Here is a 22,672-nt window from a genome sequence, read left to right as displayed (position 1 = left end):
GGAAAGGCTCAGAGGCTCAGAGAGCTGCATGCAGAGTGCAGGTAAGCCCTGAGGCTTAGAGTGGTGCATCAAGAGTGCAGGAAAGACCCATATGCTTACTGTGCTGCATGCAGAGTGCAGGAAATACCTGGAGGCTTAGAGTGCTGCATGCAGAGTGCAGGAAATGCCTGAGAGTTAGAGTGGTGCCTTAAGAGTGCAGGAAGGGCCCGGAGACTTACAGTGCTCAATGCAGGGTTCAGTAAAGGCCCCAAGGTTTAGAGTGCTGCATGTAGAGTGTAGGAAAGGCTCGGAGGCTCAAAGAGCTGCCTGCAAGTGCAGGAAATGCCCGGAGGCTTGGAGTGATGCATCAAGAGTGCAGGAAAGGCCCCGAGAGTTAGAGTGATGCATGAAGAAAGCAGGAAAGGCCCAGATGCTTAAAGTGCTGCATGCAGAATGCAGAAAAGGCCCAGAGGCTTAGAGTACTGCATCAAGAGTGCAGGAAAGGCCCAAATTCTTACAGTGCTGCATGCAGGGTGCAGATGAGGCCCTGAGGCTTAGAGTGCTGCATGCAGAGTGCAGGAAAGGCCCCAAGGGTTAGAGTGGTGCATGAAGAGTGCAGGAAAGGCCCAGATACATACAGTGCTGCGTGGAGAGTGCAAGAAAGGCCCTGAACAATAGAGTGCTGCATGCAGAGTACAGGAAAGGCCCTGAGGGTTAGAGTGGTGCATGAAGAGTGCAGGGAAGGCCCAGATGCTTACAGTGCTGCATGAAGATTGCAAGAAGGGACCAGAGGGTTAGAGTGCTGCACGCAGAGTGCAGGAAAGGCCGGAGGGTTAGAGAGGTGCATGAAGAGTGCAGGAAAGGCCCAGATGCTTACAGTGCTGCATGGAGAGTGCAAGAAAGGCCCCGAGGGATAGAGTGGTGCATGAAGAGTGTAGGAAAGGGCCAGATGCTTACAGTGCTGCATGGAGAGTGCAGGAAAGGCCCTGAGGCTTAGATTGCTGCATGCATAGTGCAGGAAAGGTTCGGAGGTTCAGAGACCTGCATGCAGAGTACAGGAAAGGCCCGAGTGTTAGAGTGGTGCATGAAGATTGCAGGAAAGGCCCAGATGCTTACAGTGCTGCATGGAGATTGCAAGAAAGGCCCTGAGGGTTAGATTGCTGCATGCAGATTGCAGGAAAGGCCCGGAGGCTTAGAGTGGTGCATAAAGAGTGCAGGAAAGACCCAGATGCTTACTGTGCTGCATGCAGAGTGCAGAAAATATCTGGAGGTTTAGAGTGCTGCATGCAGAGTGCACGAAATGCCCGAGAGTTAGAGTGGTGCATGAAGAGTGCAGGAAAGGCCCAGAGTTTTACAGTGCTGCATGCAGGGTTCAGTAAAGGCCCTGAGGTTTAGAGTGCTGCATGCAGGAAAGGCCCGCAGGCTTGGACTGGTGCATCAAGAATGCAGAAAAAAGACACAGATGCTTACTGTGCTGCTTTGAGAGTGCAGGAAAGACCAGCAGGCTTAGAGTGATGCATGCAGAGTGCAGGAAAGGCCCAGAGAGATAGAGTGATGCATGAAGAGTGCAGGAAAGGCCCAGATGCTTACAGTGCTGCATGCAGAGTGCATAAAAGGCCCAGATGCTTACAGTGCTGCATGCAGAGTGCAGAAAAGGCCCAGATGCTTCCAGTGCTGCATGCATAATGCAGGAAAGACCTGGAGGCTTAGAGTGCTGCATGCAGAGTGTAGGAAAGGCTCAGAGGGTTAGAGTGCTGCATGTAGATTGTAGGAAAGACCTGGAGGCCTAGAGTGATGCGTGCAGAGTGCAGGAAAGACCTGAAGGCTTAGAGTTCTACATGCAGAGTGCAGGAAAGACCTAGAGGCTTAGAGTGCTGCATACAGCGTGTTGGAAAGGCTCAGAGGCTCGGAGAGCTACACGCAGATTACGGGAAAGGCCAGGAGGCTTAGAATAATGCATCATGGGTGCAGGAAAGGCCCACCTTCTTACAGTGCTGCATGCAGATTGCAGGAAAGGCCCCGAGCCTTAGAGTGCTGCATGCAGAGTGCAGGAAACGCCCGAAGATTAGAGTGGTGCATGAAGAGTGCAGGAAAGGGCCAGATGCTTGCAGGGCTGCATGGAGAGTGCAAGAAAGGCCCTGGGGGTTAGAATGCTGCATGCAGAGTGCAGGAAAGGCCCCGCGGGTTAGAGTAGTGCATGAAGAGTGCAGGAAAGACCCAGATGCTTACAGTGCTGCATAGAGAGTGCAGAAAAGGCCCTGAGGGTTAGAGTGCTGTATGAAGAGTGTAGGAAAGGCTCAGAGGCTCAAAGAGCTGCATGCAGGGTGCAGGAAAGGCCCGGAGGCTTAGAGTGATCCATCAAGAGTGCAGGAAAGACCCAGATTGTCACTGTGCTTCATGCAGAATGCACGACATACCTAGTGGCTTAGAGTGCTGCATGCAGAGTGCAGGAAAGGCCCTGAGAGGTAGAGTGATGCATATAGAGTGCAGGGAAGGCCCAGATGCTTACAGTGCTGCATGGAGATTGCAAGAAAGGCCCTGAGAGTTAGACTGCTGCATACAGAGTGCAGGAAAGGCCCCGGGGGTTCGAGTGGTGCGTGAAGAGTGCAGGAAAGGCCCAGATGCTTACAGTGCTGCATGGAGAGTGCAAGAAAGGCCCAAGGGTTAGAATGATGCATGAAGAGTGTAGGAAAGGGCCGGATGCTTACAGTGCTGCGTGAAGAGTGCAGGAAAGGCCCTGAGGCTTAGAGTGCTGCATGCATAGTGCTGGAAAGGCTCGGAGGCTCAGAGAGCTGAATGCAGAGTGCAGGAAAGGCCCAGAGGCTTATAGTAGTGCATCAAGAGTGCAGGAAAGGCCCAGATGTTCACAGTGCTGCATGCAGAGTGCAGGAAATACCTGGATGCTTAGAGTGCTGCATGCAAAGTGCAGGAAAGGACCGAGTGTTAGAGTGGTGCATGAAGAGTGCAGGAAAGGCCCAGATACTTACAGTGTTGCATGGAGAGTGCAAGAAAGGCCCTGAGGGTTAGAGTTCTGCATGAAGAGTGTAGGAGAGGCCCAGATGCCTACAGTGCTGCCTGGAGAGTGCAGGAAAGGCCCTGAGGCTTGGAGTGCTGCATGCAGAGTGCAGGAAAGGCCCAGAGGGTTAGAGTGGTGCATGACGAGTGCAGGAAAGTCGCGGATGCTTACAGTGCTGCATGGAGAGTGCAGGAAAGGCCCAGATGCTTACAGTGCTGCATGCAGAGTGCATAAAAGGCCCTGAGGGGAAACATCCTTTACAACCCAACTTTTACCACGCAGTGCCTTTACGACGCAACTATTACAACGCATGTCATTACAACGCATTGCGCTGGGGGTCACTCTAGGATAGGGAATACATTTAATTTACTATCCAACACCTTCCCTACTATCCACGGGGACTGGAGTTGGAATAGTAAATTAAACTATTCACTATCCAGCACCCCTAAGCGCTATGTGTTGTAACATCATGCGTTGTAAAAACTGCGTTGTAAAGGCATGCGTGGTAAAAGCATGCGTTGTAATGTCATACATCCGCCCTGAGGGTTAGAGTGTTGCATGAAGAGTGCAGGAAAGGCCCAGATGCTTACAGTGCTGCATGGAGAGTGCAAGAGAGGCCCTGAGGGTTAGAGTGCTTTATGCAGAGTGATTGAAAGGTCCAGATGCTTACTGGGCTGCATGCAGAGTGCAGGAAAGACCTGGAGGTTGAAGTCCTACATGCAGCATGCAGGAAAGGCCCCCAGTGTTAGAGTGGTGCATGAAAAGTGCAGGAAAGTCCCTGAGGCTTATAGTGCTGCATGCAGAATGCAGGAAAGGTCCTGAGGTTTAGAGTGCTGCATGCAGAGCGTAGGAAAGGCTTGGAGGCTCAGAGAGATGCATGCAGAGTGCAGGAAAGGCCCAGAAGCTTAGAGTGGTGCATCAAGAGTGCAGGAAAGACCCAGATGCTTACAGTACTGCATGCAGAGTGTAGGAAAGGCCCAGATGCTTACAGTGCTGCATGCAGAGTGCAGGAAATCCTGGAGGCTTAGAGTGTTGCATGCAGAGTGCAGGAAAGGCTTGGGGGCTCAGAGAGCTCCATGCAGAGTGCAGGAAAGCCCCTGAGGCCCTAGAGCGCTGCATGAAGAGTGCAGGAAAGGGTCAGAGGCTTAGAGTGCTGCATGCAGAGTGCAGGCAGGAAGGGCCTGGAGGCTTAGAGTGCTGGATGCATAATGCAGGAGAGGCCCTGAGGCTTAGAGTGCTGCATGAAGTGTGCAGAAAAGGCCGGAGGCAAAGAGTGCTGCATGAAGAGCGCAGGAAAGGCTGGAGGCTTATAGTGCTGCATGGAGAATGTAGGAAATGCCCTGAGGCTTACAGTGCTGTATGGAGAGTGCAAGAAAGGCCTGGAGGTTTGAAGTGCTGCATACATAATGCAAGAAATGCCCTGAGGCTTAGTGAGCTGCATGAAGAGTGCAGGAATGTCCCGGAGGCTTAGAGTGCTGCATGGAGAATGTAGGAAAGGCCCGGATGCTTAAAGTGCTGTATGCAGAGTGCAAGAAAGGCCTGGAGGCTTAAAGTGCTGCATACATAATGCAAGAAAGGCCGGAGGCTTAGAGCGCTGCATGAAGAGTGCAGGAATGTCCTGAGGCTTAGAGTGCTGCATGCATAGTGCAGGGAAGGCTTGAAGGCTTAGATTGCTCAATGCATAGTGCAGGAGATGCCCTGAGAGTTAGTGAGCTGTATGCAGAGTGCAGGAATATCCAGGAGGACTAGAGTGCTGCTGGGAGTGTGCAGGACAGACGAGAGGCTTAGAGTGCTGCATGAAGAGTGCACGAAAGACCCAGATGCTTATAGAGCTGCATACAGATTGCAGGAAAGGCCCAGAGGCTTAGAGTGCTGAATGCAGAGTCCAGGAAAGCCACAGAGGGTTAGAGTGCTGCATGCAGAGTGCAGGAAAGCCATGGAGGGTTAGAGTGCTGCATGAAGAGTTGAGGAAAGGCTCGGAGGGTTAGAGTGCTGCATGTAGAGTGCAGGAAAGACACGGAGGGTTAGAGTGCTGCATGAAGAGTGCAGGAAAGGCCAAGACACTGAAGTTGCCAATTGTGGATCACCTGGAAGTCATGAGGCCCGAGATGCTGAATGTGGAACACATAAATGACAAGCAGCTCGAGTTGCTACATTTAGCGAAGCTGGTAAAGCAAATAAGTTAAATTAATAAAATGGCCCCCATGGGCCAGCATCCTAAGGTAGACACCAGAAGTTCTCCATGTTGCTTATCCCTCCTGGATAGACAGCCTGTGTGTACACGACTGGTAGATGAAGGAAGGGTGGTTCCCATATTCTGTAGATTCTGCGGGTTGCCTTCTACAAGATTTTGGGGACCACACTAGTTGTCAATGGATTTCCAGGTACCCTCGGTAACCCTCCTTTCCAGAACATACCTGACAATATTGCGCCCAAGGTAAGGCAAGGCGGCCTCGAGGAACTAAACCCGTGAAACAGAATAGTGAAGAGCTCGGAGCAGGTCTCTGGTCTCCAGCTCAGCAATGCTTAGGTGCAGATATTGGGAGGGATGAGGGAGCAAGCCACACTGACAACCAGTTGTGTGTGTAAAAGGCCACTTTATTGAAACAGGTGCATATCACAATTTTATTTAAACTGGCACTTTGCCTTACAAAACTAAAACCTCCCTAAACATCAATTTACCTGACCCCTTGCCTTTCCTCCCCCCACCCCTACGGTCCCCACATGATAAAACACCCCACCCTGCAACATACAATGCATACATTTGAATACATTAAATATTACACAATCTTATCACATAGCATTTAAAACTCCTACCCTCCCATGACCTACAATCCTACCTGCCTTCCTGCAACTGTAACTAATGAACCTTTAATGTAAACTTCCAACCTGCTTAACCTTTCCCCGCTCCTGTTCACCAACTCCCCAAACTTAACCATAAACTACCAAAATTCAGCCAAACTTGCCCAACTTCAAAAACAACTCCGCCACCCAGGAAAAGGCGGGAGGATAGGCGTATACACCGCCTCCCCCTTTTTCTGACCCCCTGCCCTCTAGCCCTAACTCACTGCCCTCCTCCCCGCGCCACCTATCTAACCTAGCGAACCTACCCCCTCAAGATCTGTGCACTCCTAGCAGCCTGGCCAGCACTTCTCGCAACTCCAATAAATACAGATCCGTACCCAGCCGTGAAAGGTGCACTCCGTCGCCCCTGAACAGTTCTGGCGCATCATAATGAATGTCCTTATGCCAGATTCTTGAAAAACCCAAATGTCAACAAAACCTCACCATCTCCACATTCACCTTCCTCCTGGCCTTATCCATTGCTCCAGGATTCACTGCGCCCCTCCACACCCGACGCGGAACAAACTCTGTCCAGACCACCATGCACACAGACCACTGCCTCTTAATCTCCTCCAAATCCTTCCTCATGGCCCTCATCAACACCAATCTCGTCTCTCTAACCATGTCGTTCTTGCCTAAATGGAGGACCAGGACATCAGGGCACCTACCAGCCACCAAAATCTTGTTCAGCGTTGCCAACAGTTCCCTCCAAAGCATTTCCCTCTTTCCTTTCCAACACACATGAAAAACATCTGGATTGAATCAGAGGTTCTCTCCAAAGTAACTGGACCGGGCCTGCACCTGCGTCTGCCTGACAAATGAGTGGCCCATGATCCACACTGACATATCCCTGGCGAGGGGACCCTCCACCGAACCTGAAATGAAAAACATGAGTGAGTACAGAAGAAACAGATACAATAGCGCTATAACTGGCTAGGCGCGCAGCGCACATAGCGCCTGTAGCAGTCAGACGACCACCTGCCCAAGCTCATGATGTCCCCTCGCCCCCATCCTCGGTTGTGTGTCCCTGACGCCGCGCCAATCCGAAAGGAATGCACACCATAGCTATTGCCATCCCCCCCCCACAAGGGCTAATGCCTTCCGCAATATAGCCAATACATGCGAGCCCGTGGCTGCTTGCCCATCCGCGTGCCTGAAAACTGCCCCTTCCGCCCCACGCGCCCAGTCCCTCAATCTCAAACCCCACCGAATGGGACATATCCAGTCAGAATCCGCCGCCTGCAAGTATACCCACTGGCCAACACCCCTCTAGTTCGTCTTAGACTTCCGAAGCCAAAGACATACCTCGGTCCCTCTAAAGGAAACCTCAGACCACAAAATCCCAACACTCCCTCTGGCTCCCAACAACTCAGACACCCGAAAAGCCCCCACAAACATCCATGACATTATTGTGGAAAACAGGCAGATTTCCCCGTTATCCTTGCAAACCTGAGGCAAGGCTCCCCACACTCGTTCCAGCAGGTTCCATGACAAGGGTTGCCTGACACGGCACACCCTCCCACACTCTCGGGCCCAACTTTCGAGCATCCGCGAGCCAAGCTCTCCCGCCGACGGCGCGTAACCCCACAGACGTTTTCCCATGAAAGCGATTCCTGCCAACTTCCCCGCTATCGTGACCCGCGAGAGCCCCTTCTCAATCAGGGACGGGATAAACTGCACCACAACCTCCTGCCACCCCATCCCCGCCGACCGCCGTCTCGCCCCAGAAGCCAGAAACTCCTCCTATGCTGTCATGTAAGTCACCTTAGTCAAGAGAGCCAAATACCCTAAAACCAGCTGCAACATCCTGTGTTGCCTACGTACCACAGTTGCGGCGGCATGCTGGTCGTGCTCGGATCCGCGTCCTTGGCTAACCCACGGAATCTCCCCCCACTGCGAACGAGACAAAGCATCGGCTATGTCATTTTCCACCCCAGGCACATGCACCGCGCGAAAAGCAATATCATGCCGCAAGCAGCCCAGCACAATCACCCGCAGCAGCTTCAGCACCTACGCATCCCTAGCCGACTGCCTATTCACCACTTCCACCACAGCCATATTTTCTACATGGAAAGTCACTCGTCTGTGGGCCAACACTTCCCCCAAAGCAAGATTGCCACCACCAAAGGGAAAAGTTCCAGAAAGGCAATGCTCTTACCACCCCCCACCCACTCAGGGGGCCACTTCTCCGCACACCACTTTCCCCTCCAGTACAGAATGAAGCCTTTGCTCCCTGCCGCGTCGGAAAAGATTTGAACATCCCAGACCAGGTCACCACCCCTCTGCATGGGGACCCCGTTAAAGTTTTCGAAAAGAATGGCCACATCTTCAGGTCCTCTTGAAAACCCGTGGACAGCCGCACGTAATGAAGCGGCGGCCTCCGCCCGACTAAAGCCCTGCTCAATCTCCGACAAAAGGCCTGCCCCACGTGCACCACCCTGCAAGCGAAATTGAGGTGGCCAACAGCACCTGTATTTCCAATACCGTGACTTTGTGTCATGCCAACATAACCTCCAGCAGCTCCAACATTTGCTGCTGCTTGTCCGCTGGTAAACGGGCCTCCGAATCCAGTTCAATTCCCAAGAATGACAGCGCCGTGCACGGCCCACTGTCTTCTCCGGTGCCAATGGCACACCCAACACCCCCATGATCTCCCGAAACCTGTGCAGTGCATCCTGGCTGTCCATGGAGCCTGGAGTGCCAACCAAGAAAAAGTCATCCAGGTAGTGCGTTACTCCTTGGTGACCCGTCCGTTCTGTGAACAACCATTGTAGGAACGTACTAAAGCATTCAAAAAGCATGCAGGACATTGAGCAGCCCATTGGCAGTGCCTTGTCCACGTACCAGCGGCTGTTAAACTGGATCCCCAGTAAGCTCCAATCGTCTGGGTGGACTGGACTGGAAGCAGCCAAATCTTGCATGTCTACGAGAATTCTAAAAGTCACTGGTGGTAATTTCCTGAAGAAGGCGTGTATAACGCCGAAACGCGCGTCGATATTTACTGTTGTTTCTTTATGAAGGATACTTTTAATTCATTTATTGTATTTAGGATCAAGTGATTGTTGTGTATTTTTATGAATTATTGATGTACTTTTCAGTTTATTGAATTTTAACTACATTCATTTTGTGATTTTGAATAAAATAAGAACAAAATTCTTTTTATTGTTACAAACCTTGCATAGTTCCTTGTTTTCTTCTCAAGTCCTCCTCTAATTTGTGCATGTATATGGTTGTGATTGCCTAGGAAAGATATTTACAAATATCAACAGAGGAATAAGACACCGTGGTCTTCCGCTCATCAATAAAGTCATTTACAGAGCCACCTTCGGGCCATGACAAATGCTGAATAAGGCAAAACTGCCCCTTCTCCTTTTTTGGCACCACCCCAATGGGGGACACAATCAAATCCACTAAAGGCCAATCCTCAAAGGGTCCAACCATGCGGCCCTCTCCCACTTCCTTATTCAGCTTCTCCTGCACCACCTCCGGATGCTCCTTGGCGGACCTTAAATTGTCAGCCCACTTCCGAACCCACGGCCCCTCGTAGCCCAGCCGAAACCCCTCCTGAAACCCCGACCGCAGGCGATCAGCAGCCCTCTATCCAGATAAGCCTGAAGGGCTGCCACTAAGCGATTGAGTCTAACTGGAGTACGAGCCCTTGGGCCCAGGCCCTTTGGCCCTCTACCACTCCCAGACTGCTGCTGCGTCCCAGACCGCAAACCACCTGCCTGCCACTGCTGTCCCCCCTGCTGCTGACCCTTAGCTCCACCAAAGGGGATGATGGATGGAGCGCTTGAGCAAATCAACACTCACCCCCAGTCAAATGATCTGAGTTTAATCCATCACCATTCTTTAGCTCACTTCACCACCCCAGTTCAGACATGGCCATATGCAAATCAGTCTGACCCTGTGCCTCATGGGAACAGTCCAGCCCGAACTGCCAAGCCATGTCTTTCCTGGACCGGAAACAAGCATCCTGGGACCGGTTTCGGATTCATAATCCTCATCAGCCAGGCTATCTTTAATCCAGTGGTAGAGTGAGCAAGGGACCCACGTCTGGGCATACCCTGCCAAATCAGGGCGAACAAAGCGATACCAAAGGGGATGATGGACGGAGAGCTTGAGCAAATCAAACACTCACCCCCAGTCAACTGATCTGGGTTTAATCCATCACCATTCTTTAGCTCACTCCACCACCCCAGTTCAGACATGGCCATATGCAAATCAGTCTGACCCTGTGATAATGATAATGTTCAAAGTTATCTTACATTTCCTGGATTTGAAAGTATCTTCTCCCGGGTGGATGCGGAGCAGACGTGTGCTAATCACTCTGCTTGATACAAAAAAGTATTTTTGTTCATTGTCATTCATTTTATTTCAATTTATTTTATAAACAAAATTGTTTATTGCTTTCCGTGTGTGTTTTGCTGCTCTATCTCAGATATCACACTATAACTCTTACTACTGCCATTGGGCAGACCTCCTTAGTAGACAACATCAAATGAGCCCCTAACAGCTTTGTTGTGACCCCTATATACGGCAGCCGCTTGACCTTCAATTCCTTGCTCTCCACCTTCACACCGTCCTCCCCTGCGGCAGCCCCGCCCGCGGCTCTAGCATCTCCGGCCCCTTTGCCCCCGTCGGCCCCGTCCCCGAGGACCCCGCACCAGCGTCCTTCTTGCCCTCCAGCACCTCACCCACCGGTTCCTCCATCACCACATCTGGGCCTACTCCTTTCTCAGACACACACGTCCCCTTCCTCGGCATGTCCCCCCAACCCCACCCCCCCACCCCCACCGAAACCATCCTCGCTGCACTCGCCGCTTTTTTACCTGGTGCCAAGGAAGCCGACCGACGCTCTCCACTCCTCTGATCCAAGGGGGCCGATCTCGCCTCCCAGCGCAATTCCCGGCCCGTACTCCCCTCCTGGCACTGTGACACCTGTAACATACTACGAATAGCATTACTCGGCCCCCCTCCACCCTCACCATCTCTCAACTCCTCTTCCTCCAAACTGTCATCATCATAAACTATTTCAACACCTCGAAAACCCCCAGCCCTTCCGGCCAGCGGCGCCGACTGCACCCATCTTGCAACATTAAAAATAACATTTGCGTCGCTCCTTCTCGGATGCTGCTCCCCAAGCTGTAGCGGCCCTGTGGGTGTAGGGGTCGGCAAGCCCACAGTGGGTCTTCTTCTGCCGGCCGCGACGGGATCGCCTGCTGGTACCAGGCACGCTCCGGGAGGCTCAGCCCTCCCTTCGCCTTGGCGCCATCGGGCCGTCCCCAGCTCTGCCAAGTCTGGAACCCTGCAGCGCACGTCCTCCTGAAAAACAAACGGCAAGACTGGTGTGCTGGGTCCGTCGGTCTGCACCTCGCCCGTGCCCCCATATCGCCCCCTGAGCACCGGCTGCCCACGCCCTACCTACAGACCTAAGGTCCACCTCCCGACCCCCATCCTCCTCGTCCTCGCTCCATGCCAGGCCCCTGACCCCGGCCCCCCCTCATCCGAAGAGACCCCCCCTACACCCCAATCCCCTTTCTCCGAGACCCCCCCCTCTCCTCCCCCTCCCTCCCCCCCCCTGCCACGGGGATCCCAACACCCCATCCTCCCTCTGCGCTGTGCCCCCGCCAGTCCCCTGAGCCTCCCTGACTCCCTCTGCCCAGGAGTCGAAAACATCCAGCCCCTCCCAGTCCCTTTCGCTGCCCTCCAAGTCTACAAGCAACGGGGACATCCCCCCACCTCTGCCCGCCAGCCCCCACTCCATCCAGGCCCCTCCACTACCCAGCCCTCCCTCCGCTCCCCCTGTGCCCCCCGCTTTCTCCTGCAAGGAGACCCCCTCCCATGCCCCCCATCCACCTGTGCCCTTGCAAGACCTCCCCTGTCTCTGCCCCCCCACCCTCTTTCCGGGGGCCGCCTTCCTCCCTCGTGCGCTGCCCCTGCCTGATGAGGTCCGATTCGGGAAGGGGCTCTCCCATCTCCTCGCGCACACACTCTTGCCTGCCATCTTTTTACCCTCGTAAACGGGCGCGCAATCTGCCCCGCCCACAAGTTTGGGCCCCGACCGCGGCCTCTCCCGAACATACGGAGCGGCCAGACACTTCCAGCGCCCGGGGCGGGGAGGCACTCCCTGCGTCTTCCCTATGCTGCCTTGAACCAGCACCGCGGGAGCCCCCGGCTGTCACCAGAGGGGCCCTTGCTTCCCTTCCGGACGCCCCACGTCTCACCTCCCCCCTACAGAGACCGCCCCCGATGCACTGGGGCTGTCAGAAGACTCCATTCCGGTAGGCGGGGAGATGCACACTGTGCTCCCCCGCGGAGGCTTTTGCCCGCCCACGGCCCCACCCCCACCCCCCCACACCCAGACCTCCCACATCCAGGGCCACGCCCCAGGCATCCGCGCGGCCCTTGAGGGCGCGGCCCTGACTGCTCACTTGCAACTTCGCCAACTTGCGTGTCGGCGAACAGGCAAAAATAGCTGCCGCCACGCCTGCAGACGCGCGCCTCACAGGGCGCGCTCCTCCCTAGGGGCCCAACAACAGATCCATCCGGCCTGCCGCTGAGCAGGCGGATGGCTTCTAACACACGGTAGTCCTCACTAGCCATAAGGGGGAGGGCCTCTCCCCCCTCCTCGTGCACACACTCTTGCCTGCCATCTTCTTACCCTCGTAAACGGGCGCGCAATGTGCCCCGCCCACAGGTTCGGGCCCCGCCCGAGGCCGCTCCCGAACATACGGAGCGGCCAGACACTTCCAGCACCCGGGGCGGGGAGGCGCTCCCCACGTCTTCCCTATGCTGCCTTGAACCAGCACCGCGTGAGCCCCCAGCTGTCACCAGAGGGGCCCTTGCTTCCCTTCCGGACGCTCCACGTCTCACCTCCCGCCCTACAGAGACCGCCCCTGATGCACCGGGGCTGTCAGAAGACTCCATCGCGGGCGGCGGGGAGATGCACACTGTGCTCCCCGCAGAGGCTTTCGCCTGCCCGTGGACCCACCCCCGCCCCACCGCACCCAGACCTCCCACATCCAGGGCCGCGCCCCTGGCATTCGCGCGGCCCTTGGGGGCCCGGCTCTGATGGCTCACTTGCAACTTCACCAACTTGCGTGTCAGCGAACAGGCAAAACAGCCGCCGCCACTCCTGCAGATGCGCGCCTCACAGGGCGCGCTCCTCCCTGGGGGCCCAACAACAGATCCATCCGGCCTGCCTCACTGAGCAGGCGGATGGCTTCTAACACACGGTAGTCCTCACTAGCCATCACTAAATTGATCGCGCCACGAACCACACCGAAAGCAACACCAAAGGCCTCAGCCCACGACAAAAATTCCTGCCACTACAGCGCTCTCAGCCACCAGGTCACCAGAACCTAAAACGGTGGCTGGGTGGGCGCCAAAATCCCTTAAGTAGCCTTGGGCTATCTTTTTAAGATTTGATTCAAAACCTGGGCACACATATATATATATCAACAGTACAAAAGGTAATACGTAAGTATAGTCGACACCGGATTTATATTTTGCACATTTTATACGTGTAGATGATCTTTAAGAAAGACAAACGCCAGCCGACACGTGTTTCGTCAAAGGACAGTGCCTATGACTCTTCAGGGCTCTATAGCGTCATAATGGTATCGTTGATCCGGTGATAATTCCAACCCGGAAGCGGGTAAAATATGAGGAAAACAAATTATAAGCAGTGGTCAAACGGGCGAGTGCGTCCGGGACCACGGAGGAATCTGTGCAAGCAGAGCTCCTCCTGTCAGCGTCTCGTCGGTAAGGGTAAAAACCGAGCCCTTACCTTACCGACAAGACGCTGACAGGAGGAGCTCTGCTTGCACAGATTCCTCCGTGGTCGCCCGTTTGACCACTGCTTATCATTAGTTTTCCTCATATTTTACCCGCTTCCGGGTTGGAATTATCACCGGATCAACGATACCATTATGACGCTATTGAGCCCTGAAGAGTCATAGGCACTGTCCTTTGACGAAACACGTGTCGGCTGGCGTTTGTCTTTTTTAAAGATCATCTACACGTATAAAATGTGCAAAATATAAATCCGGTGTCGACTATACTTACGTATTACCTTTTGTACTGTTGATATATATATGTGTGCCCAGGTTTTGAATCTCATTGTATAGATCAGGGCCTTGCTCCTGATCTTCTTAGGGGTTCTGGGTGTTTCCCCTTTCCTGGCAGCATCATACTCCTAAACGACATCCTTTACTCAGTCACCTCTTTTAGCTACCTGTTTGAGCGCCAATAGCCTGTCACACCAAACCCTGCACAGTAACCAATCTTTTTAAGATTTGGCTGCATTTGGGCTATTCCCAAAGCAGCCCAAAGCCACAAAATGGCCTCGCCCATCTGGCCCCCACCCCCTCCCAATCTGCCCGGGGGCAGAACTAGCGGTGCTCGGCTGCCCCCGAAACCCCCCTTGGCAGAGCCGGGAGTGAGCCAGGGGCCCTGGGCACAGCAAAGACAAATGGCCCCTTGCTGTGCGCTCATCTGTGTGAATTGTCCTCTTCCGCGTGTGCAAGTCATAGCTGAGGCGCAGCGGACTCCTCCGTGTGCGCAAGACATACTTCATGTGCAGACAGCCGTTTCCTCGCAGCCCCTACACCCATGTGCCACTAGTGATTGCCTCTGGGTGTGCAGATGGTGGACTCCTCGCAGCCCCTGCAACCACGTGCCACTAGTGATAGCCCCTGGGTGCGCAGATCGTGGACTCCTCGCAGCCCCTGCAACCACGTGCCACTAGTGATAGCCCCTGGGTGCGCAGACGGCGGACTCCTCGCAGGCCCTACAGCCACGTGTCACTAGTGATAGCCCCTAGATGCGCAGACAGCGGACTCCTCGCAGCCCCTACAGCCAAGTGGCACTAGTGATAGCCCGTGGGTGTGCAGACAGCGGACTCCTCGCAGCCCCTACAGCCACGTGCCACTAGTGATACCCCCTGGGTGCACAGACAAAGGACTCCTAGCAGCCCCTACAGCCACGTGCCACTAGTGATAGCCCCTGGGTTCGCAGACAGCGGACTCCTCGCAGCCCCTACACCCATGTGCCACTAGTGATAGCCCCTGGGTGCGCAGACAGCGGACTCCTAGCAGCCCCTACAGCCACGTGCCACTAGTGATAGCCCCTGGGTGCGCAGACAGTGGACTCCTAGCAGCCCCTACAGCCACGTGCCACTAGTGATAGCCCCTGGGTGCGCAGACGGCGGACTCCTCGCAGGCCCTACAGCCACGTGTCACTAGTGATAGCCCCTAGATGCGCAGACAGCGGACTCCTCGCAGCCCCTACAGCCAAGTGGCACTAGTGATAGCCCGTGGGTGTGCAGACAGCGGACTCCTCGCAGCCCCTACAGCCACGTGCCACTAGTGATAGCCCCTGGGTGCACAGACAAAGGACTCCTAGCAGCCCCTACAGCCACGTGCCACTAGTGATAGCCCCTGGGTGCGCAGACAGCGGACTCCTAGCAGCCCCTACAGCCACGTGCCACTAGTGATAGCCCCTGGGTGCGCAGACGGCGGACTCCTCGCAGGCCCTACAGCCACGTGTCACTAGTGATAGCCCCTAGATGCGCAGACAGCGGACTCCTCGCAGCCCCTACAGCCAAGTGGCACTAGTGATAGCCCGTGGGTGTGCAGACAGCGGACTCCTCGCATCCCCTACAGCCACGTGCCACTAGTGATACCCCCTTGGTGCACAGACAAAGGACTCCTAGCAGCCCCTACAGCCACGTGCCACTAGTGATAGCCCCTGGGTGCGCAGACAGCGGACTCCTCGCAGCCCCTACACCCACGTGCCACTAGTGATAGCCCCTGGGTGCGCAGATGGTGGACTCCTCGCAGCCCCTGCACCCATGTGCCACTAGTGATAGTCCATGGGTGCGCAGACGGCGGACTCCTCGCAGGCCCTAAAGCCACGTGGCACTAGTGATTGCACCTGGGTGCGTAGACGGCGGACTCCTCGCAGCCCCTACACCCACGTGTCACTAGTGATAGCCCCTAGGTGCGCAGACAGCGGGCTCCTCGCAGCCCCTACAGCCAAGTGGCACTAGTGATAGCCCGTGGGTGCGCAGACAGCTGACTCCTAGCAGCCCCTACAGCCATGTGCCTCTAGTGATAGCCCCTGGGTGCGCAGACAGCTGACTCCTTGCAGCCCCTACAGCCACGTGCCACTAGTGATAGCCCCTGGGTGTGCAGACAACAGACTCCTTGCAGCCCCTACAGCCACGTGCCACTAGTGATACCCCCTGGGTGCACAGACAGTGGACTCCTCGCAGTCCCTACTCCCACGTGGCACCAGTGATAGCCCCTGGGTGTGCAGACGGTGGATTCCTTGCAGCCTCTACAGCCACGTGCCACTAGTGATACCCCCTGGGCGTGCAGAGAGTGGACTCCTCGCAGCCCCTGCACCCACGTGCCACTAGTGGTAGCCCCTGGGTGTGCAGACAGCGGATTCCTCGCAGCCCCTACACCCACGTGCCACTAGTGATAGCCCCTGGGTGTGCAGACAGCGGATTCCTCGCAGCCCCTACACCCACGTGCCACTAGTGATAGCCCCTGGGTGTGCAGACGGCGGATTCCTCGCAGCCCCTACAGCCACGTGCCACTAGTGATAGCCCCTGGGTGTGCAGACGGCGGATTCCTCGCAGCCCCTACAGCCACGTGCCACTAGTGATAGCCCCTGGGTGTGCAGAAGGAGGACACCTTGCAGCCCCTACAGCCACGAGCCACTAGTGATAGCCCCTGGGTGTGCAGAGGGCGGACTCCTTGCAGCCCCTACAGCCACGTGCCACTAGATAGCCTCTGGGTGCGCAGACAAAGGACTCCTAGCAGCCCCTAACGGTGGACTCCTCGCAGCCCCTACAGCCACGTGCCACTACTGCTCTTTCATGGCGGACGGCCCTGCAGAGCCCACTGGCTTAGCTATCTTTAGAGCCGCAAGTGAAGCGACGCCAGAGCCCGGATGAGTAAAGTGGTCCTCTGCGCGCCAATTAAGGTGTCCTCTCTCTCCCATTGGAGGGGAAATGTCCTGCTTGCATTCGTGCCTCGAGTACACTTTCACTTTTTACAAGTGACAAAGAGCTGGGAACTTTTCCACCAGAAAATCAGGCACTCCCGACTCCGTTTTAAATGCGCAGTGTCTTGATATTTCCTGCACAGGTAGGCGTCGTACAAGTCCGCATTGCACTGTTTTCCTAAAGGATTCACCTGTCAGTTCCTCCAATCACGTTCACGCAACAGCTTGCAGTAGCGCAATGTGCGAGGAGAGTAAACTTAAAAAGTAGGCGCCCATCTAAAAAAGAAGGGTGTGTTTTTTCCTGTTCGAGGTGACGAGCTGACCTCTGCGCATTTTTTTTATCGTAAAAGTCATCTTGATAAAGCTGAATAATGCAAAAGTCTTAAAATCATATCACTGGTCGCTCTCACTGCAAATCTGGGGACCGCAGCGTTACCAAGGCAACTGGGCAATACCTGTATTTCTAGGGCACGGGATGCAGTCGTCATAGCAACCGCCTCCTGTCTTAGGGACCATCTCGCGAAATGAAAACTACAGTTGCCATGAGAACACGCGTGTCAGATCCAACGGTATGTTTATGGTTTTGCCTTTAACTATTAAGTATGCATCCCGGGATAAGTAACGGGAAAATAAATACAAGGGCAGTAAAGTGACTAGTCTTATTTAGAAGCCCAGATGTAGTTGTCAGGGCAACTGAAGTGAAGAAGGGCGCGAACGAGCCCCTGGCAGCAGGGGCAGGTGTTTGGGAAACGGTTGCCCTGGCAACAAAGATAGGGCGTTCCAGAGGTGGTTGCCATTGGGAACGAGATGCTGACGAAAGCGAAGGAGGCTGGCAGGAGAATTCGCTCTCTTCATTATCCGTAAGGTTGTCACTCGGGCACTCGTCCTAGCTCACCTCTGCGTAGAGCACGGGCAGGGAGAGGGAGACAAAGGGCAAGAGGTGACCAGCGAGGAAGACAGAGGGCAGGGAAGCACCCAGAGCGCCCCAGCACTCGTCCGCACTCGCGCCAGACATGGCTACCATCACCTGCACCCGCTTCAGCGAGGAATACCAGCTATTCGAAGAACTGGGCAAGTAAGTTGGGATTCGCCTTCACGTGGAATGCAATTGGTGCAGGGGGCGGGTTGCACAGCGAAATGGGGTGCCCGGCGGTACAGCGTCCGCACGTGCCCACGCCCAGAAGTTGCCCATTGACATTAGCATCCCTGAAACTGCATTCTATCTCGGGGCTTGCAAAAGCCCCAACTATTCCCCGCTCAGTGGCACTCCCAGATGTATTGGTGTTCAGGCGACCCCTATACGTCTTGATTTCACTAGAGGGATGGGGCACAGAACCGACGGGGTGGATCGTCTTGCCATAAATCACGGATGGTCTGTCTTGGCAGCAGTTGCCTACTATAAGGTAGTGAGTTTGAACGTGGTCCGGATGCCTGTCAGAAAAGGCGCGCTTTCAAGGTTTTTTTTTTTATAAAGCGCCACTTTGCTGCCGAGGAGAGAGCATCAGGGCGCTATACATCTTCCGGTGTGTGAACACTCTGCACGATTCACACCTGTGGCCTGCAGCATACACACAGATCACTGCAGAGAGGGTGCAGCCACGGAGCCAGCGAGGAGGGAAGCGGTCTGTGCGTGTGAGGGGAGGGGGGACTGCGACAAGAGACTGGCCGCGGGAAGCCAGCTGAGCAGGAGCGCCCTTCGCCGACTGCTTGCCTGAGCAGGCAGGGATTGCTTATGCTTCCGGGGAGCAGGCAGCCTGCGAGGAAGCGAGACCGCTGCAGGCACTCTCGTGCCTCGCCTGCGGGTGAGAATGTGTGAGGGCGCTCCGAGAGTTTGAGGCTCGCAGCTGTCGCTTACTGGTTTAACAAGAGCATACATATTTTCCTAAACATTCTTGTTTGATCACGGGCGGGGCTGGTACCCTCGCCAACGGCGAGGATCAACCAGTGAGTAAGGGGATTGGGGAAGTGTCCGGTGACGCGTATAGCGCTCTGCGCTCCGGAGCTCCATGTTGGCGCTCAGCCCACGAGGGACGCCTCTGGCTGGCGACCAGCCACCGCAGCGGTGGATGCTGCGAACGGGAGCAGAGGTTGTGGTGCGGGAGTGAAGCTCTTCCAAGGATGCTGAAGACGAAGATCAGACGCTTAGAAGTCCTGGAGCCCAAGGTTAAGGGAGCATCTGTCGGCTGCGCCGCTGCCCTGCGGCGCCGCACGTGGAGCAAACAGACCGACAATTTATAGAGCGCGTAATCGAGCTCTGCTGTCCGAGCGCTGGGGGTTCAGAAGTCGCTTTTATCTAACTCTACTGTTTGTCTCTATTACTTACATTGACCTCGGAAGGATGAAATCCATAGCCAGCTCGGGCGCAATATCCCGAACTCACAATATCCCCCTGTGGTTGTAGAACGCTCCCTGCCCAGCGTACCCGGCCTCAGTTCAGACTCATCTTTGTTGAGAGCGAAACACGGTGCACCGAGTTATAACGTGTTGCTGGTTGCAGTGCTTAGACATGTACATCTGAGTTTGAAGCGCTTTAAAAATATGTGATACACAGCATGCGAAAGGTGCTTCGATCACACAGTCGGGCGCAACCCCAACATTCCGATGCACATCACGCGCGTGCACAGTGATACGTGGTGTCCAGGTGTTACTTAATGCCCAGACTTCTGCTCGACATCTTGCATAGTGATCGGAGGTCAGCTTGGCAAACCGTGAACCGAGAACCCCTCACCTCTGTTCAAGGGAACAAGCTTGGATTAAAAGCAAATTGTGGTTTTGTTTCCAACGCCTGAAGTTTAACCACCAGAGGGCGCCTCTTCCCGGGGGCTAAACAGCAAACCTCCCCTGGTTGCAATGCAGTGGTCTTCAAACTTGATGGGTACCTGTCAGCCCCGAGGTCCCTGCAGCGAGCTCTGGGCCCCTGTCACGTGATCTGAGCAGGGAGAGCTGCGTCCTGCACCTGTGGTGTCTGTTTGTGAAAGCCAGGGATCGACGGGTGCCAAAAACCCTGAAATCACCTGTCTTTAGCTCTGTTTTGGTTACTTGACGACCCATACATAATTTGCTTTGTAAATCCAAGAAAAGTACAAACGCAAATGAGGCGGAGTCATGCAAAGGCAGCCGGTGCAGACTGCAGGACGCGTGCTCACGACGCCGCCGTGCAATGCAAAGAATGTTTCAAAAACGCCAGGACGAGGAAACTCAAACCTGGGAGTGTGGGGCGGAGGGCGTGGGCCCCAAACAGCCGTGGGGGCAGACATGAAAGACGTCCCTCTCTCCTCAGGAGCGGATGGTGCATGTTCACATCACAAGGCCTCATTTCCAGCAGTTAGTTCCCTCGAGCTCGTTATCAGCCGCGCATCCACCTCATTGGTCGTGTTCGCGCCTCAGGCCACGGGGTACTGGGAGCCCCCCGCGCAGTGGAGGCAGCGGTACTGTATCCATCGGACTCAGATGCATAAGAGCATACCCCGGCCGTATCCACCGCGAGCACACGGGACACACCGGGAACCACTCGCAGCAATACAAAGGATGCGTGGACCATCGAAAGGATGCAGGGGACAACCGAGAGTGCATGGGGCAAGACATAGAAAGCGCGGGACAACGGCGAGGATGCTGAGGCAGTTTTTTAGGGACAGGACTGTGACTGGATCACAAACTTAATTTAAAATTATTTTCAGAAAATCGTATCACCTATTTAACCACGAGGTCAACACGTTGCTGTCCTGTAGAATATTGGTACAGGATTAGGGTGACCAGATTTTTGAGACACAATAACCTGGACAGGTTAGACATGAAAGTAGGACTAAAACCCTTCTTCTATGTGTGACGTGTATGTGTGCGTGCGTGCCTGTGTGTGTCCCCGTCCTCCTCCCCACTCTGCCTCCCCTCTGCTGGGAGCATGCAGTCGACCTCCTGCCTTGCCGGGCTTCATAAACCTCATTTTTAAGTTGCGTCTCTCTTGCACCACGTTGGGTGGTGCAAGAGCGATGTACATAGGCCCAAGACTGTGTTATGCAAGATGCAATGAATGAGAGACATGGGGTTGTCACTTTGACTGTGCAGTAATCACTGACTGTGCAGTGAAATCTGCAGGGAGAGCTGTGGGCTGTGTTTTGCCCTCTGAATTGAGCTGCAATCACCAGCCCTGCTTTGGAAGCCGCAGTGACAGCTGTTAGTTATGGTTTACCTTCTAAATTGAGCGCCGATTACTATGCTGTGTAAATTGCAGGGAGAGCTGTGAAGTTGTCTCTTTAACTGAAATGTTCTCACTTAGGCCTGATTACAGTTTGGTGATGGAAATCCCTTCCGCTTTAGAACAAGAGCATTATATCACATGGCACTTGCAATAAGGCAGGCTGGGGAGCCGTCACATTTGCGACCAAGTGCCAGTCTGCCAAACTCCGTGTCAGGCCCTTGCTGATGTGATGACAGCTGTGGGACATGGTATGCCCCTTGAAGTGAGCTGCAGTCACTGACCTGTCCTGTGTAAGTTCAGGGGCGGATCTAGGCTCACGGCAGCCCTGGGCAGGGAGCGTAGGTAGGGGGCCCCGGAAGAGGGGGTCTGGGTGGGACTGAGCGTGGAGGCCAGTGAAGAGGAGGGGGGAGAGGGGGGTCAGGGTGTTTGGAAGTGGAACAGAGCCAGAGGCCACCAAATCCCTGCCAGGGGCTGCCACACAAATATGTATCCACCCTCAGAGGATTATTATACTAAGAATATATATTGGCGTGGTGGCCCCTAGGGTTTGGTGGCCCTGTGCAGGTGCACAGCTTGCACATGCCTAAGGCCGCCCCTGGTAAGTTGTACTGAGCATTTCAGCTTGCATTTCTGTCCCATGCAAAGTAGAACTCCTTGTGGGACGACAGGAAGTGAGATGTAGGAGGGGCTGCAGCACTCTCAAAATAAACTTTCAGGAGGAGAGAGAGAAATAAAGAGGCATTTAAATACTTTTTTATATTGTTGCATTTGTTGTGCGTTCAAAGACAGATGTCAATGTCTTCAAGTTCTGACAAATTGTTGCTTATTCTTTTAACATGGAGATTGGTGCTTAATTTTCCTTTCTGAAACTGCACGGTAAGAGAAATTTGTAACATGAACAAAGAGACAATCTATCCGGGCGAAAAGAGAGCATGATGGAAAGGCTCTACGATGGCAAATGCTTTCTAACTAACACAACCTTGAAACGGCAAATGTGCTGTACGTATTGTATTGTAATTGCATTTACAAATATTTCAAAATATATCAGCAGCAAGGAAAGTACAAGTGAGGCTTTGTGATTTTTTTTATAATTCTGATGTTTGATGGAAGCAAAGATTATAATATGATCAAAAGAAATCAAGACACTTTTCTTGAGTGATATGCAAATGCTAACTATATGCTGAAACCCAATTTCCCCATGTTGTACCATGTATGTATAGAAGTAAAACGGGCATTCCAATACATATTTAGTGGCAATTTCAAGAGGAAATGCCAATGGAAAACATGTATTTAGTAAATGACAGTTCCCTACCAGACCATGCTTTAGTCATATACTCAGGGCAACTGGATACATACCTCTCGCCTACCACTCTCCTGTTGAATAGGAATGGCTCATATGCCACGCTTGCACTTTGTGTAATGTTTGGAGTTTTCACTATCTCAGTTGCTTCAGTGATATAGAATCGATAGCAGCAGCCCCACTCTGAAAACAGCTCCGGATCCATTGGCTCCATGCTGCGTCTGATTGGGCCTTCAATACACCTCTAGGGATGGGCGTTACCCGCAGAGTTTCACTCCCTGGAATTTTGCGGGTTTACACAAAAAAACTCCACGATGCT

General features: G+C 54.2%; 1 protein-coding gene across 2 annotated transcripts in view; it reads left to right on the top strand.

Moving 5' to 3' along the window:
• The first annotated feature begins 17,788 nt into the window (after window positions 1–17,788).
• Window positions 17,789–22,672, top strand: part of CAMK2A (calcium/calmodulin dependent protein kinase II alpha) — a 602,280-nt gene continuing 597,396 nt past the window's right edge. For both annotated transcript variants that reach the window (XM_078653588.1, XM_078653589.1), the window contains exon 1: window positions 17,789–17,933. In XM_078653588.1, the coding sequence (XP_078509714.1) occupies window positions 17,872–17,933 (62 nt within the window). In that variant the 5' untranslated portion in view covers window positions 17,789–17,871. The remainder of the gene's footprint in view (window positions 17,934–22,672) is intronic.

The sequence above is a fragment of the Lissotriton helveticus genome, chromosome 7, assembly GCF_964261635.1.
Source record: "Lissotriton helveticus chromosome 7, aLisHel1.1, whole genome shotgun sequence".
Classification (NCBI taxonomy): Eukaryota; Metazoa; Chordata; class Amphibia; order Caudata; family Salamandridae; genus Lissotriton; species Lissotriton helveticus.
This window is presented reverse-complemented; position numbering and strand designations above follow the sequence as displayed.